This window comes from Oncorhynchus gorbuscha, linkage group LG14 (assembly GCF_021184085.1).
Source record: "Oncorhynchus gorbuscha isolate QuinsamMale2020 ecotype Even-year linkage group LG14, OgorEven_v1.0, whole genome shotgun sequence".
Taxonomy (NCBI): Eukaryota; Metazoa; Chordata; class Actinopteri; order Salmoniformes; family Salmonidae; genus Oncorhynchus; species Oncorhynchus gorbuscha.
In genome coordinates, this window is record NC_060186.1 from 34,971,878 (window position 1) to 34,989,123 (window position 17,246).

Consider the following 17,246-nt stretch of genomic DNA (forward strand, 5'->3'; position numbering starts at 1 on the left):
GACTACAATGCCACTTCCTAGAGCAGGGATTCCCAAACTTTTTCACTCCGGCCCCCCCATCCAGCATTCGGGAACATACTGCACCCCCCTATTTCTATGGGCACAAACACTGTTATTGACACAAACTGTTCACATTTCTTTTGTTGGTGGAGAGAAAATGTTGCAGGTTTAAAGCTTATTTCCTGAAATTCTACACATTTTGCCATGGGGTGCAAAGAAAATGCTGCAGAAAATGTTCTTGCAATTCTATACATTTTGCCATGTCTATTATTCATGTGATGTTTGAGTGACTCGAACTTAAGTACAAAATACTGTATATGGGAAGAAAAAAACTAACTAGAAAAAAAAACATTCGCTAACATGGGCTAGTTTTTCAAAAACAGCTCTTTAAGGTATGCAATGACTGACATGACAAGAGAAAAACTGATGATGCAACTAACCAATTTCAAATTTGCACCTTGTGCATTCTCAGAGGAAACAAGGGGTCTATGTCATCGACGGCTTTGTTCATATTTTTTACAGTCTATGGAATGGCAGAGGCCTTCAGCTTCTGAAGGCTTAGCCAATTGGCTGGCTGAGCTAGAATGTATCTACCCAGAGACCACCAAAGAAACTCTTGATTGGATATTTTTTTCTCTTCAGTTTTAACCCTTTTCTTTCCAACACAAACTGAAGAGATTAAATCAGAAGATCGTTAAAATTATTGAAAAGATTAAATAGAAACCAAATCCTTAGGCCTTTCAAGGCCCTCGGTTCCCCACTGAGTATAATGTGGATAGTACAGAGATGTCACAGGAGGTTGGTGGCACCTTAATTGAGGAGGATGGGCTCGTGGTAACGGCTGGAGCAGAATCATATCAAATACCGTTCCGTTTGCTCCGTTCCAGCCATTATTATGTGCCATCCTCCCCTCAGAAGACTCCTGTGTGGGATGTAGGATTTCCTACGAAAGCAGAGGATTCACCAGAAATTCTCAGGAAAATACACTTTTCAGGCTGGACAAGTATCCTGTGTATGAGGAGGATGTACAGTAGATGGAGAGAGAGAGAGTGTGTGTGTGTGTGCAAACCAAACAGCTTGCCAACTATCAAAGTCACGATGACATACCTCCTACCATACTCTTCCTATTGAAAGAGGAACAGTGCATTGTCGTGGTCACAGTGGCAGCCAAGTACAGGAATAACACAATCAGTTCTCCCGTCACCCGGGAATTAATCTAACTTCAAATCGTCACGTCCCCTTCAGGAAACACATCAGGAAAATAGTAACTAAATCAATATCGATTTCCCTGACCCATTGTGCAGGCCTTTATGTACACAGCAAGAATTTTTGACAATGTCATTGTATTTTGGGGTTTATTGGATAGGAGAGCGAGAGAAGTAGATAGGAGTGTGCTACAACATTGGGTCAGATTCAAATCCATGCTCGCAGCGCTACACAGTACTTGCGATCCATAAGCAGTGGCTTAGACCGCTGGACAACCCCATCTCACTATGTGAATGAATTTAACTTGGAACAGGTTTTAGGCATGGTTGAACTAAATACAACAGTGCAAACAAACCTTGGATATCTTGGCAACCTTGGCAGCGGGCATCGACTCCATCTCGGAAGCCTTCTGGGCCAGAGTCTCCAGATTGATCTCTTTCGACACCCTCCGACGGGTACTCTGTATGACCCCCCCAGAGGGACCCTGGCCTTCCCCCACCCTCCCTTCCTCTCCTCCGGCCACCACGCCGTTCTGGGGTACCTCCCTGGAGGTCTGGTTCCAGGAGGTTAGTGAGGGAGGGCCACCCAGGGGGGACAGCCCGTCTCTGGAGAGGCGGCGCGAACGGTGGGGGGCAGCCGAAGGTGTGTCGGAGGAGGGTGACATGGGGTTAGGTGAGACCATTGGAGGGCAGGGGTTGCATGGTGGGCTTGACAGATCAGTGGATGGGGTCTCTACTTCCGGTGTCTGTCCCTGTCCATGAGTTTCCACAGACGGAGGCTTGTACTTCTGAGAGGGTGGGGGGCTAGCGCTAGACGGACAGTTGTCAGGGGGCTGGTGGTAGCTAAGGAAGTGTTGGTTTGGCTGCTGCTTTTGCTGAGACTGTGGCTGCAGTATTTCTTGCGGCGGTAAACTGTGTGGTTGCTGCTGTTGCTGCAACTGGTGAATTTGTTGCCGTTGCTCCTGTTGTAGTTGCTGCTTGTGAAACTGCTGTTGCATTTGCTGCTGCAGTTGGAGCTGATGCTGTTGCATTTGGTGCTGGTGCTGTTGCTGCAACTGGTGCTGTTGTTGATGCATTTGGTGCTGCTGTTGCATCTGAAGCTGCATCAGTTGGTGTTGTTGCTGGGCTTTGGACTGCTCGTTGTAGTTCAGGTTGGGCATGGCTTTGGTTCCCCCTTGGAACACCTGGTAATACCCAGATGGAAGGTGTTGCTTGGTGGGTCCAAACGCCAGCTGGAAGGGCTGCAACAAGGACCCTTGTGGCATGGAGGGGTGAGAGGGGGGAGCATGGGGGTTCTGAGCCTGGAGGGCTACACCCTTATGGCCCTGCTGGAGGGCCTGGAGCTGGGCTTGGCGTGTGGCAGCCGCCGCACCATGCTGCTCCCACTCTAAGCCCCTATCCTGGGCTATGGATCCTGGAGCCGGCTTCTCTGCTGGCCCCATCTGCAAAGCAGCTCCTCCATCGTGGTTCCCCTTGGGGAAAGCCACCTGGCCCCTAAAGTTGTTCAAGCCGTCCATATACTGGCCAAAGTTCTGCCCCCATTGATTGGTTGGCATGGGCCCGGGAGCTTCCTGAGACCAGCCAGGGGCCTGGATGGGGTCCTGGTGCATCCATTTGACAGTGGCAGTCTGCTGGTAGTGAGCCCGACTTTGGGGCCCCTTCTCTGGGTTGAAAACCCCAGAGCCGTGGCCTCCAGGCTCAACGACCCCATGAGCAGACTCCAGAGCCGGGGGGCCCATACCACCATAGAAGACATCAGAAGCCTCGGCGTGCTGCCCTGAGGGCTCCTTCATGGCAGCTCCAGCCCGATGTTTGCCCCCACTCTTATCAGGGGCCACTTTCTGCTGGGGAGGAAGACTCATACTAATAATCTAGTAAACAACAGGGGAAAAAAGGTCTGAGTTCTTTGTATATCCCCAGTCAATTAAGTCTAAAACAGGGACAAGGCCAAGTGTGCCTGTCTACACTGCCTCCGTCTGGGACTATTGTGGCCTGCTTTGTTTGATAGAGAGAACAGAAGGATTCGGGAGGAAACATAAGTCCTACAGGAAAGGGTAGAGACCACACAACCCTCCTCCCCCAAATCAGATCTCAAGAAGTTTGCGGTCACGGTGGCCCTTGTGGCCCTCATTCATGTGCAGGACCCTGAAAGACAGAGGATGGGGAAAAATTACTGTTAATAAAGTATGTTTTCAACAAGCTTTTGTGCAGGCCAGGCCTGTTTGCTTGGCTCAGAGGAATTAACTAGGCTACAGGCTATTCATAATGAAAGCAAAATAAGTTTCTGATAGCATGCACTACAAGTATCGTGCAAGCAAATCATTATCACTTCAGTACATCCAAATCACATGTAATGACATGTCGGACAAAGGTATCCGTGTCGGCCCATTGTTTACATAATTTATACGTTCATTTCGACAGTGATAAAAGCAGATAGCAGCAACAGAGCGAGGCGTGGACTGTACACATAATTGCCATTTAACACAGCGCGAAATACAGGAAACAAGCAGAGCCGCTTTCGATCCTCCTCGTGGAGTCCCCAGTCCTCAGCCAATTGCATCGAAATTTCAGGCAACCTTTTGTCTTACATTTAAGTATTATGTTGCAACAATGTTACCGTCGCAGATTAGATACCGTAACAATCTGTGCGGGGGGTGTACAATACATGTTGACAGGCTCTCTAAATCACATCGTGGCTCCTTGAGTAAAAAAAAAAAAAACGAAACCTACAAAACACACATTGCACACTGCCATGGCGTTCTGTTTACAATTTAAAGTGCTCCATGTTTTGCGCTCATATTGATCCACAACAGAAACGTGATATGCCACGAATTCAATAGACACTTACCGTTTCAATATCGTTTTATGTATTTGACAGCAAGTTCTCTGGAGCCAATTTGCTCTGGTCCAAAGTCGACTGCATGGCGGGATCGTGCGCAGCAGATGACATACTTCGACTACTTCTCTTCAGACCAACGAGTAAACAACTTGCATCGAAACCATGCAAACACTGGACTTGGTATCGCAATGTTTAATCCGAAATCAGGCTATAGTGTCTAGGATGTTACGCACCGTAACAGTGAATTATTAATACACTTTCATGAAAACATGTCCAAAAACATACTCCCCGCATCGAGTGTGTAAACGTACATAAACTGATAACGTTGGGTATGCTCAAAAATGTGAAGTACACTGTATTTCGTTGCGTTTTTTCACAAATCTGTCTGTCATATACATTGGTTCCTATTTTATTCCTAGAGACAATCAGCCTGAACAGTGTTTATAAATCTGTGAACCTGCGCAAAATCGTTGACATTCTGACGCTCGTGAATGCCCCACTTCACCCTTCAACTGACGTCCTGTTATCCAATTCCACTGTCTGACCACGCCTCTTATCCACTGTATACGGTTGTCCCAATGGTTGTCCCACTGCTTGCGTTTGGCGTAATCCAGGAAATCGCAGTGTTTCTGCCGGGAAACTCCGTCTGCAAGGGGGCGCCCAGCCTCCCGTAAGGATCGCATGTTGAAGGGTGCCTGCATGGCTAAAACCAAAGTGATTGATTTTGGACAGCACAGGGGTGTGGCAATGTAACACTATGTGGATAATATCATTAGCACAATTTGCATTTCTAAAGTATTCTATGTAGCATTTGATAGCACAATTTAGCTTTAAAATGTCAGTGGATCTGTCACTGTCGATCAGTCTCTGCTGTCAATGCACTGTCTGCATTGCTGTTCTGGGGTGCCACACTTTTGCGCATAATACTGTAACCTCACAATCTCATCACAGTTTTAGTATGTGCCAGGAAACGCTGTTGATTCTAATAATGCAATGACAGGGACATCTATATTTCGTATCCCTAGCCCGGCAGCGGAGATGGAGCATCCTCTTATCGAAGAGAGAACTCTGCAAAGATGCAGAGGGATGCAGATCGATCAATCAATCAATAGAAGGAGCGCTTGCCCGTGACGTAACCGCTTCTGGTTGTGTGAATGAGCGGAGGAGAAGCCTTCTCCCCATTCCATTATGTACACAATGAAACGTTTTAAGAGTTGAAAGCACAGCACTGGATATGGAGAAATGTCACTTAACTGCCTGGATTGAAAATAGTATATTCTTGGAAATGGTGCAATCAAATAAGGTAGGTTAGATGAAAGCCGCATGTAAAATCTGCCTTACTAGCCAACATTAGCTAGCTAGGCTTGCTACATCGCATGATAGCTATTTTGCTTGCTAAATAATCGACATGTTACAGAGACAAGAAATCGTTTGCTTGTACCAGTTAGCTAGCTAGCGTTACCCATATTTAGTGTTATCCCAGCTACTAAATACCATATAGATAGATAACGTTAGATAGATAGCTGTCAAAAAAATAGCTAGCTGCTAGCATTGGTTTGTGGTTAGCTAACTGGTCCAGTGCGTGATGGATGCAAAGGATGCTTTGTTGTCAAGCAAGGTAACGTTAAGCTATCTAATTTTAACAAAGCGATCCTTTCTCCCTCTCTTTTGTAAGACCTTAACGTTACTAGACCATAACTAACGTTAGCCAGCTAGCCTACCAACTTGCCAGATATTTTATCAAATGAAATGCCTCGATTAACAGTTTTCAGAATGACAGCTGATGATGTTGGAATAGGATGGCTGTGTTGGGTTGGTACATTGCTATGTCTGTTGGCTCCGTAAGCAACGCACAGGGTAAGTTCAGAACAAGCAGCTCTTATGTCAATCACCGTGTTCATGCATTATTCTTAGCTATATTAGCTATTACAACAGTAAGAAAAATGACTTGGCTAAATGGGCTTTAAAAGTAGCCTGCAATAGAGGTTGAAGATTCTGCTGATGTCCAGTGATGCGATTTTTAAAATGTCCAGTGATGCGATTATCCAAAGAAATATTATTTGCTGTGAGTAAAAACAAATGGATGTAAATGTTCCAATACGTCCTTTACATTAGTATATAGGTGAAGAAAGTAAAATGACAGTGACAACACACACATTTTGACATCTCTCTGGGGACACATGAAGATGGAGGTCATCAAGGACTCGACTTTGGCACGATTTGTCAGTTGTCCAAATTGAAATGTTTCTCTCCTTTCTCCATTTCTTTCTGCAGTAAAAAGCCAGCGACACTGATGCCAGGTGCAGGCCGTCGTTGGGAGCACTCCGAGCAGCACTTGGGATGAGTGGTGCAGTAGAGCAGGCGGCAGACATCCTGTCAGTCACAGACTTGGTCCGGGAGAGATGGAGAGTGGTGAGTTACTATAAATACTACCAGCTACAGAAAGGGCACAGCCAGCTTCGGTCAAATCTGTCTTGTTGCTGCTCCCATTCTCCTAGCGAGGTCAAAGCAGCATTCTGTAATGTGTTATGTAATGTGTCTCACATCTAAATGAGATGTGGTGTGTGTGTACCTTCTGTAGGTACGGTATGGCACTTTTCTTACAGAACACTCACAACTTCCCTTTCGTTCTCTCTCTCTCTCTCTCTCTCTCTCTCTCTCTCTCTCTCTCTCTCTCTCTCTCTCTCTCTCTCTCTCTCTCTCTCTCTCTCTCACCTCCATCCCCCACCCACCCGCTCTCTCTTCTTTCTTTACTACCTGCATTCCACCTTCTCCATTCTATTTTCAGGTGAAGAAAATTGGCGGGGGTGGCTTTGGGGAGATCTACGAGGTGCTGGATCAGCTGAGCCAGGTCAACGTGGCCCTGAAGGTGGAGTCTGCCCAGCAGCCCAAACAGGTGCTGAAGATGGAGGTGGCCGTGCTGAAGAAGCTCCAGGGTGAGAGACAGGGGCCCTGTTGGAATACAGTACGACCTCAGATATAAGTCTAGAATGGAGGTCGTTCGGAAATACACTGAAATGTCCATAACTTTGAAATTCACAACCGTATGAAACCTTTGTGGAAAATATTGATTGGATGTTTACGTGTTTCTAATAATTTGGCCAGATACTGTAAATATCTAATGTGTTTTAGAAGAGAGACCTTCTAAGCAACATTTATGTTTCTCTGTTTCAGGTAAAGATCATGTGTGTCGCTTTGTAGGCTGTGGCCGCAATGACCGCTTCAACTATGTGGTGATGGAACTTCAGGTCAGGTTTTTGGCTGCGTGTGCGTGCACACTTGTGTGCGACCTTTGAAATATTTGAATCCCTTTAATTGTAATGTGATTTGTGGATTCAAATAAAGTGTGTGTGTGTGTTGCTTTACTGTCTGTGTCCTATAGGGGAGGAATCTGGCAGACCTGCGCAGAACTATGTCTCGCGGCACCTTCACCGTCTCCACCACTCTGAGGCTGGGCCGACAGATGCTGGAGGCCATCGAGAGCATCCACTCTGTTGGCTTCCTGCACCGCGACATCAAACCGGTAAGGGGTCATGGGGTCAGAAGATGAGGGAATAATAAGGGGTCATGAATCAGGGGAAAGGGAACATGATAAGAGCATAAATAATGCACTGGTAACACTCAAGCCTTAAAGGGATAGTCTGACATTTTGGCAATTAAGCGTCAGATGAACTAATGTATACACTTTTTATGTCTCTGCGTCCAGTGTATGAATGCAGGTATAGCGCTTTAAGTGGTTATAATGCATTGCACAACTTGTCATAAGCATGTATGACAACATTATAATGTCTCATAGTGATCCTGACTACTTCCCAGCCATTTTGTTATTATCAGGAAAAAAATGATGCATGGTGAGAAATGCCTTATTATAAGACCGCTTCAAGTTTCAAAGCATTGTACCAGGCATTGCTGGAAAGAGTAACAGGATTTACTTAGATTATTGCCTGCTTCATCAGATCAATGGCAAGGACAAGACTAAGTATCACTGACTGATTTACTGTGTTTGTACCACCCCAGTCAAACTTTGCCATGGGGCGCCTGGCCAGCACGTGTCGATGCTGCTACATGCTCGACTTTGGTCTGGCCCGACAGTTCACCAACTCTTGTCAGGAAGTGCGTCCTGTAAGTATTCCTGCCTGTGCATGTGTGTATGCGCATGTGGCTCAGTTGCTAAAGCATGATGCTTGTAATGCCAGGGTTGTGGATTTGATTCCCATAGGGGACCAGTACGAAAAAAGTATGAACATGTATGCACTCACTACTGTAAATCACTCTGGATAAGAGTGTCTGCTAAATGACTAAAATGTCAATGTGATGGCTACATTTCAATCGCCACTTAAAATGAAGCAATGCATTGGGCATGTATTCTAAGTAGTATGCTAGTGTGAATATTGAAGATTCAGGTTAATTTCTTATCCATCTCTCTCTCTCTGTCAGCCTCGTCCCGTTGCAGGGTTCAGAGGAACGGTGCGCTATGCCTCAGTCAACGCACACAAGAATAAGGTGAGGTCAACCTCATACTAGGCTATATGAGTACATGTTCTCACCTTGCTCACCCATGTTGTGTGTGTCTGTGGTATTCAGGAGATGGGTCGCCATGATGACCTCTGGTCTCTCTTCTACATGCTGGTGGAGTTCACGGTGGGCCAGCTACCCTGGAGGAAGGTCAAAGACAAAGTAAGTGCATGTGCATGTGTGTGTACTGTACATGTATGAGCATGTGTTCATGCTCTTTTCCCTCTGCTCACAGGAACAGGTGGGGAACCTAAAAGAGACCTACGACAATCGCCTCATGCTCAAACACCTCCCCTCAGAGTTCAGCGCCTTCCTGGATCATATCCTGACCCTGGACTACTTCACTAAGCCTGACTATCAGGTAAGATTGGTCTATATGTTTCCATATGTGTGCATTAACTCAAATATCCAGAAAATACTGAGTGGACTGATCCATTGTGGAGGCTGTGGATGGCACTGTCCATCAGTCTAATACATGTTCTACTTAAATTGTGCATGGTTATATTACATAATAATATATAATAATATATTACGTAATATATTACATAATATTACATGATACATACATACATACATACATACATACATACATACATACATACATACATACATACATACATACATACATACATACATACATACATACATACATACATACATACATACATACATACATACATACATACATACATACATAATGGTGCAACACTAATATTATTTTATAACAAATGCACTTTCTCCCTCTTCAGTCCACTGTTCTGAAACATATCAGTGTGCTGTTGAATTTTGGCACCTTTTCGTAGACCATGTTGCTATGTGCATAATAGCAAAGTTAACCAGCATTTTTGTGTTGAGAACAATGCTGCGTAGGCAGCAGCAGAATGACGAAACGCAAACTCAATTAGTTCTGTAATCAATAGCCTAACTGCTTTAAACTTTACATTTGTATTTATTTATTTAACTAGGCAAGTCCGTTAAGAACAAATTCTTATTTACAATGACGGCCTACCCCGGCCAAACCCTAACCCGGACGACGCTGGGCCAATTGTGCGCAAGCCTATGGGATTCCCAATCACGGCTGGTTGTGATACAGCCTGGAATCGAACCAGTGTCTGTAGTGACGCCTCTAGCACTGAGATGCAGTGCCTTAGACCGCTGCGCCACTCGGGAGCCCATGAATTTATCTACAGAAATAAGACAAATCCTGCTTCTGTTGCCTCTGAGTGCAATGACATGTTAAGTAAACAATTTCACAAATTCGGCTGTTTTTAATCTTTGCTTTGCTATAGTAAAGATTTAGACTTTTTTTCTCTCTCGTTAGAACTGCCTCTCTGGAATGATTTAAAATGTGTTTATTGTTTACACTGTTCCAAATTGTCTGAATTAATTATATTTATAATAGCAATAACGCTCCTTTTTCTTGATCTCCTTCTTATTGTTATTGTTTTTCTTATTCTTATCCTTCTCATTAGGCTTAGTATCGCAGTCTGGTATAACCACCATTGTTTTGCAGGCGTAAAAGTGCATCCTTTTTGGTCTTAATAGCGTAACTTATTTGGCCTATATTTCAATACTTATACAGGCTACTGTACCAATCAATCAATCAATCAATCATTCATTCGTTAATGTCATCACACAGCGTATGAGTCATTCATGATTTGAAATGCAATCAAGAATTTTAGTTTTAAAATAAAATAAAGCGAGCCTTGAATAATTACTTTAAACAATAAATAACTGTTCCATTTTGGAAATTGCATTCATGAATGAGTGGAACTGTTTTTAGTCTTTGCAGTAATAAAGGCTTAACAAAAAAAATGTTTTTGTTACAACAGATTCTCTGGTATGCTTACACTTTATTTTGTGTTGTTTACATTGTTCCGAACAGTCAGAAAATGGTTTTGTCATTAGAGGTCGACCGATTAATTGGAATGGCCGATTAATTAGGGCCGATTTCAAGTTTTCATAACAATCGGAAATCTGTATTTTTGGGCGCCGATTTTAATTGTATTTTTTATACCTTTATTTAACTAGGCAAGTCAGTTAAGAACACATTCTTATTTTCAATGACGGCCTAGGAACGGTGGGTTAACTGCCTTGCTCAGGGGCAGAACGACAGATTTTTACATTGTCAGCTTGGGGAGTCAATCTTGCAACCTTACAGTTAACTAGTCCAACGCTCTAACCACCTGCCTCTCGTTGCACTCCATAAGGAGACTGCTTGTTACGTGAATGCAGTAAGCCAAGGTAAGTTGCTAGCTAGCATTAAACTTATCTTTATAAAAAACAATCAATCATAATCACTAGTTAACTACACATGGTTGATGATATTACTAGATATTATCTAGCGTGTCCTGCGTTGCATATAATCTGACTAAGCATACAAGTATCTAAGTATCTGACTGAACGGTGGTAGGCAGAAGCAGGCGCGTAAACATTCATTCAAACAGCACTTTCGTGCGTTTTGCCAGCACCACTTCGTTGTGAGTCAAGCATTGCGCTGTTTATGACTTCAAGCTTATCAACTCTCCAGCTAGTTAGCTCGCGCTAATTGTCGTTGTGTTGCTGGTTCGAGCCCAGGGAGGAGCGAGGAGAGGGAGGGAAGCTATACTGTTACACTGGCAATACTAAAGTGCCTATAAGAACATCTAATAGTCAAAGGTTAATGAAATACAAATGGTATAGAGGGAAATAGTCCTATAATTCCTATAATAACTACAACCTAAAACTATTTACCTGGGAATATTGAAGACTCATGTTAAAAGGAACCACCAGCTTTCATATGTTCTCATGTTCTGAGCAAGGAACTGAAACGTTAGCTTTCTTACATAGCACATATTGCACTTTTACTTTCTTCTCCAACACTTTGTTTTTGCATTATTTCAATCAAATTGAACATGTTTCATTATTTACTTGAGGCTAAATTGATTTTATTGATGTGTTATATTAAGTTAAAATAAGTGTTCATTCAGTATTGTTGTAATTGTCATTATTACAAATAAATGTAATAAATGTAAAATAAATGTAAAAATCATCCGATTGATCGGTATCGGCTTTTTTGGTCCTCCAATAATCGGGTATTGGTATTGGTGTTGAAAAATCATAATCGGTCGACCTCTAATTTTAATCTATACAGCACCTGTTTGGTGCACACAACCTTTTCTGTAGCTTAGAGGCTAGAGATAAAATGTATGACACTGTAACGAGACAGACACTTCTTACATCATGCAGGTTTCTCAGATCAAAAAACCTAAATGGCGCTCATCAAATAAATTGAAAAAAAGAGCTGTCACAAATCAATATATCCTAAAAACAGTCAAAATAAAATGGACAATATGGAATGGACAATCACAACTGTTGTCCAGGAGTTTCACCCCATTGTCATGATCAGTGGTTTGAAGTTTGTATCCAGGCATTTTTTTACAAGCTGATCATAGCGAAAAAGAAAGTACTTCTGTATTTCCCGCTGTGTAAACACATTGCAAATAGACTCAGGATAACTCCTGATAAAGTTGTGTAGCTGATATTCAGAGCTGAAATAGCCAAATTGACTAGTCACAGGAATCAGGACTAATAAAACCAATGCAGCGGCCTGTTTTACAAATGGTGGGGCTACCACATGGATGGGCATTCATAAAATTCCATTGCGGGCGACATAGTAGGCTTCACCCTAGTAAGCACGAGCCAATGTCTTTTTTTTGGTCCTGTCTGGATGTTTTTTTTGTGTGTTAAAAAGGGTAGGCTTACCACATACTGTAGATGGGCATTCATAAAATTACATTTCAGGCAACACTGTAGGTGACACCTCAATAAGCACGGACCGACGTAGGGCCTTGATGTCCATGTACATTGGTATTTTGTCTGGTCCGTACCAAATATGAACCAATCATGGATGATTTGGTTCAGATTTTGTCCAGTTTGGACCAGTCTTGATTTGGTCGTCTATAAATGACTAATTTTCAACTTTCATTCAGGACCAAAAAATTGTCTGATTTCAACATCCGTAAAATATTGTTTTTTCAACATCTGTAAAATATGTATTTTCAACATCAGGAAAATAAGTATTTTCAACTTTCATTAAGAACCTGAAAATGAACCTGACTTCAACGTCATGAAAATACATATTTCTCAAAGTCCTGTAAAGATGCTTTTTCAGCATCCTGGAAAATAAATATTTTAAACATATGGAAAATAGCATTTAATATTTAATTCAGAACCTATATTGAACTTGGATGGCATTTTTTGGTCTCACCTATGGCGGCAGAAAGGCAATGACCGGCCCTGGCTGGTGCACTGTTTAGCTCACATCCGAAGGCATTTAGGACGTAACCTACTGCAGATCGCTAAAATATCTTAAAGATTATCATCACTCTTACTCAGTTCAAATATTATGGTGATGCTATAGCAAAGATGGTTTGGTATGGTTTAGAAACTTAGGAACCAAGCTTGAGTTATCCGTGTGGCCCTATCACCTGGACATGTTGAAATACTGTATCTTCATGCCTAGAATTCAAACCTCCAGGCTTCCATCATAACTGTCAATTTATTGGATTTTTAGAAATGAATATCATCTGAATTGTCCTCTGGAATAACAGACATTCTGGAGTAATAATTACATAACCAAAGTTCTCTAGTAATACTAGTCCCTTACAAATACAGTGGGACAAAAAAGTATTTAGTCAGCCACCAATTGTGCAAGTTCTCCCACTTAAAAAGATGAGAGAGGCCTGTAATTTCCATCATAGGTACACTTCAACTATGACAGACAAAATGAGAGAAAAAAATCCAGAAAATCACATTGTAGGATTTTTTATGAATTTATTTGCAAATGATGGTGGAAAATAAGTATTTGGTCAATAACAAAAGTTTATGTTTTGGGGCTGTTGCTGGGCAACACGGACTTTCAAATTGCCTCCAAAGATTTTCTATGGGGTTGAGATCTGGAGACTGGCTAGGCCACTCCAGGACCTTGAAATGCTTCTTACGAAGCCACTCCTTCTTTCTTTGTGTTTGGGATCATTGTCATGCTGAAAGACCCATCCACGTTTCATCTTCAATGCCCTTGCTGATGGAAGGAGGTTTTCACTCAAAATCTCACGCATTCATTCTTTCCTTTACATGGATCAGTCGTCCTGGTCCCTTTGCAGAAAAACAGCCCCAAAGCATGATTTTTCCACCCCCATGCTTCACAGTAGGTATGGTGTTCTTTGGATGCAACTCAGCATTCTTTGTCCTCCAAACACGACAAGTTGAGTTTTTACCAAAAAGTTATATTTTGGTTTCATCTGACCATATGACATTCTCCCAATCTTCTTCTGGATCATCCAAATGCTCTCTAGCAAACTTCAGAAGGACCTGGACATGTACTGGCTTAAGCAAGGGGACGCGTCTGGTACTGCAGGATTTGAGTCCCTGGTGGCGTAGTGTGTTACTGATGGTAGGCTTTGTTACTTTGGTCCCAGCTCTCTGCAGGGTCATTCACTAGGTCCCCCCGTGTGGTTCTGGGATTTTTGCTCACCGTTCTTGTGATCATTTTGACCCCACGGGGTGAGATCTTGCATGGAGCCCCAGATCGAGGGAGATTATAAGTTACATTTACATTTACATTTAAGTCATTTAGCAGACGCTCTTATCCAGAGCGACTTACAAATTGGTGCATTCACCTTATGACATCCAGTGGAACAACCACTTTACAATAGTGCATCTAAATATTTTAAGGGGGGGGGGGTGAGAAGGATTACTTTATCCTATCCTAGGTATTCCTTAAAGAGGTGGGGTTTCAGGTGTCTCCGGAAGGTGGTGATTGACTCCGCTGTCCTGGCGTCGTGAGGGAGTTTGTTCCACCATTGGGGAGCCAGAGCAGCGAACAGTTTTGACTGAGCTGAGCGGGAACTGTACTTCCTCAGTGGTAGGGAGGCGAGCAGGCCAGAGGTGGATGAACGCAGTGCCCTTATTTGGGTGTAGGGCCTGATCAGAGCCTGGAGGTACTGAGGTGCCGTTCCCCTCACAGCTCCGTAGGCAAGCACCATGGTCTTGTAGCGGATGCGAGCTTCAACTGGAAGCCAGTGGAGAGAGCGGAGGAGCGGGGTGACGTGAGAGAACTTGGGAAGGTTGAACACTAGACGGGCTGCGGCGTTCTGGATGAGTTGTAGGGGTTTAATGGCACAGGCAGGGAGCCCAGCCAACAGCGAGTTGCAGTAATCCAGACGGGAGATGACAAGTGCCTGGATTAGGACCTGCGCCGCTTCCTGTGTGAGGCAGGGTCGTACTCTGCGGATGTTGTAGAGCATGAACCTACAGGAACGGGCCACCGCCTTGATGTTAGTTGAGAACGACAGTTTGTTGTCCAGGATCACGCCAAGGTTCTTAGCGCTCTGGGAGGAGGACACAATGGAGTTGTCAACCGTGATGGCGAGATCATGGAACGGGCAGTCCTTCCCCGGGAGGAAGAGTGGTCTTGTATGTCTTCCATTTCCTAATAATTGCTCTCACAGTTGATTTCTTCAAACCAAGCTGCTTACCTTTTGCAGATTCAGTCTTCCCAGCCTGGTGCAGGTCTACAATTTTGTTTCTGGTGTCCTTTGACAGCTCTTTGGTCTTGGCCATAGTGGAGTTTGTAGTGTGACTGTTTGAGGTTGTGGTCTTTTATACTGATAACAAGTTTAAACAGGTGCCATTAATACAGATAACGAGTGGAGGACAGAGGAGCCTCTTAAAGAAGAAGTTACAGGTCTGTGAGAGACAGAAATCTTGCTTGTTTGTAGGTGACCAAATACTTATTCTCCACCATAATTTGGATTTTTTTTTCTAATTTTGTCTGTCATAGTTGAAGTGTACCTATGATGAAAATTACAGGTCTCTCTCATATTTCTAAGTGGGAGAACTTGCACAATTGGTAGCTGACAATACCTTTTTGCCCCACTGTAGGTATTTGGTCATGTGCATGCGATGCATACATGTCATGTAAAGAGAGCAAGGGTTGAGGGAATGGGGAATGTTTTTCCTAAAGAAATTAAGGATTTCGGTAACAGAAATGGCAATAATTATGTTGCACCTTCATCAACAAACACTTTGATGTTCTGTGGTGGTCGCTGCAGCAGGGAATTGACACCCACTCCTTTGTGTGTATTTGTCTGCCAACAACAAGCCAACAATAGCTCTTCCCATTGTTTCATAATGCTAAATGTCAATGATTTTGGTTCTTCTGTTCCAGCTACTAATTTCAGTGTTTGAAAATGCCATGAAGAGCCACAACGTGTTGGAAAACGACCCGTATGACTGGGAGAGGTGTGACTCAGAGGATATGCTGACCATCACCGGTTCAGCCACCACCGCTCAGCAACTGACCCGCCTCACACCAGCTTACATTGGGTAAGAACTACAATGATGGCATATTGTTTTAAAATAGTAGCGGAGAGGTAGAACTGTGTGGTATCAGAAGTAGGGTTGAAGTTTTTTTTAGGAATCCAGGCAGGAGAATTCCTGAATTTCCTACTTATTCCAGGAATCTTCCAAACTGGATATCTGAAAAACCTGGGAATTTTGGGAATGTACCCAAAATGTTGCAACTGTAAATCCAAAATGTTAACCGTTCCACTCAAAGACTATGTTTAGACAGGCAGCCCAATTCTGATATTTGTTCCACTAATATTTATCAATATTGCTTTGAAACTATTCTAAAATACTACTTACGAACAGAATTTAGAATGTTTGTTTGTATAGAAAAAGTGTGTTTTATCAAACAATCCTACGAGTGTCATATGTACACCGGTAGGAGATGACCATTGATAAATACCAATTGTTCTCAGCCTTAGTGCATATAGAGTGCCCTCCACTAATAATGGCACACTTGGTAAATGTTTATCCTCTTGGTCTTTCATTCAAAATATTCACAAAAATCTGACCTTTAATTAAAGTAAAATAATTTAAAGAAAAAATATATTCTTATCATAAAACCAATATTTTTCTCAAATATATGTGTGCCACAATTGTTGGCACCCCTTCATTCAATACTATATGTGCGACCTCCCTTTGCAAAGATAAGAGCTCTGAAAATTATTCCTATAATGCGTGATGGTCCTCTGTAGCTCAGTTGGTAGAGCATGGCGCTTGTAACGCCAGGGTAGTGGGTTCGATTCCCGGGACCACCCATACGTAGAATGTATGCACACATGATTGTAAGTCGCTTTGGATAAAAGCGTCTGCTAAATGGCATATATTATTATTATTATATTATGATGTTGGAGAACACATGGCAAGGGATCTGAGACCATTCCTCCATACAGAATCTGTCCAGATCCTTCAGATTCAGGAGGTCCACACTTGTGGATTCTCCTCTTCAGTTTATCCCACAAGTTTTCTATGGGGTTTAGGGCAGGGGACTAGGATGGCCATGGCAAAAACTTGATTTTGTGGTCAGTGAACCATTCTTGTGTTGATTTTGAGGTGTGCTTTGGATCATTGTCCTAGTGGAAGATCAAACCACGGCCCAGTTTAAGCTTCCTAGCAGAGGTTTTGATTTAATATCTGCTGGTACTTGATATTCCATGATACCATGTATCCTGACAAGCTGTCCAGGGCCTTTGGAAGACAAACTGCCCCGCAAAATCAAAGATCAACCACCATACTTCACAGTGGGGGTGAGGTACTTTTCTGCATGGCCAAACCCCCCTCTGGTGTTTGTTTCCAAA

The 17,246-nt window shown here is 43.1% G+C and overlaps 2 protein-coding genes across 11 annotated transcripts in view; one reads left to right on the forward strand and one right to left on the reverse strand.

Moving 5' to 3' along the window:
* LOC123994843 (mitotic deacetylase-associated SANT domain protein-like) overlaps positions 1 to 4,654 on the reverse strand; it is a 23,808-nt gene extending 19,154 nt beyond the window's left edge. Inside the window, exons 1-2 of one of the 4 annotated variants that reach the window (XM_046297890.1) lie at positions 4,054 to 4,654; positions 1,562 to 3,350 (exon numbers count right to left, since the gene is read on the reverse strand). In XM_046297890.1, the coding sequence (XP_046153846.1) occupies positions 1,562 to 3,067 (1,506 nt within the window). In that variant the 5' untranslated portion in view covers positions 3,068 to 3,350; positions 4,054 to 4,654. The remainder of the gene's footprint in view (positions 1 to 1,561; positions 3,351 to 4,053) is intronic. The other 3 variants (XM_046297891.1, XM_046297892.1, XM_046297888.1) reach the window with 3 other exon arrangements.
* Positions 4,558 to 17,246, forward strand: part of LOC123994844 (tau-tubulin kinase 2-like) — a 24,531-nt gene continuing 11,842 nt past the window's right edge. For 3 of the 7 annotated variants that reach the window (XR_006831736.1, XR_006831737.1, XM_046297895.1), the window contains exons 1-10: positions 4,558 to 5,347; positions 6,319 to 6,456; positions 6,833 to 6,980; positions 7,219 to 7,292; positions 7,427 to 7,567; positions 8,062 to 8,166; positions 8,482 to 8,547; positions 8,629 to 8,721; positions 8,795 to 8,920; positions 15,770 to 15,927. Coding sequence is in view for 3 of the 7 variants with exons in the window: in XM_046297895.1 (XP_046153851.1) it covers positions 6,385 to 6,456; positions 6,833 to 6,980; positions 7,219 to 7,292; positions 7,427 to 7,567; positions 8,062 to 8,166; positions 8,482 to 8,547; positions 8,629 to 8,721; positions 8,795 to 8,920; positions 15,770 to 15,927 (983 nt within the window). In the remaining 4 variants the exon portion in view is untranslated. The remainder of the gene's footprint in view (positions 5,348 to 6,318; positions 6,457 to 6,832; positions 6,981 to 7,218; positions 7,293 to 7,426; positions 7,568 to 8,061; positions 8,167 to 8,481; positions 8,548 to 8,628; positions 8,722 to 8,794; positions 8,921 to 15,769; positions 15,928 to 17,246) is intronic. The other 4 variants (XR_006831738.1, XR_006831739.1, XM_046297893.1 and 1 more) reach the window with 2 other exon arrangements.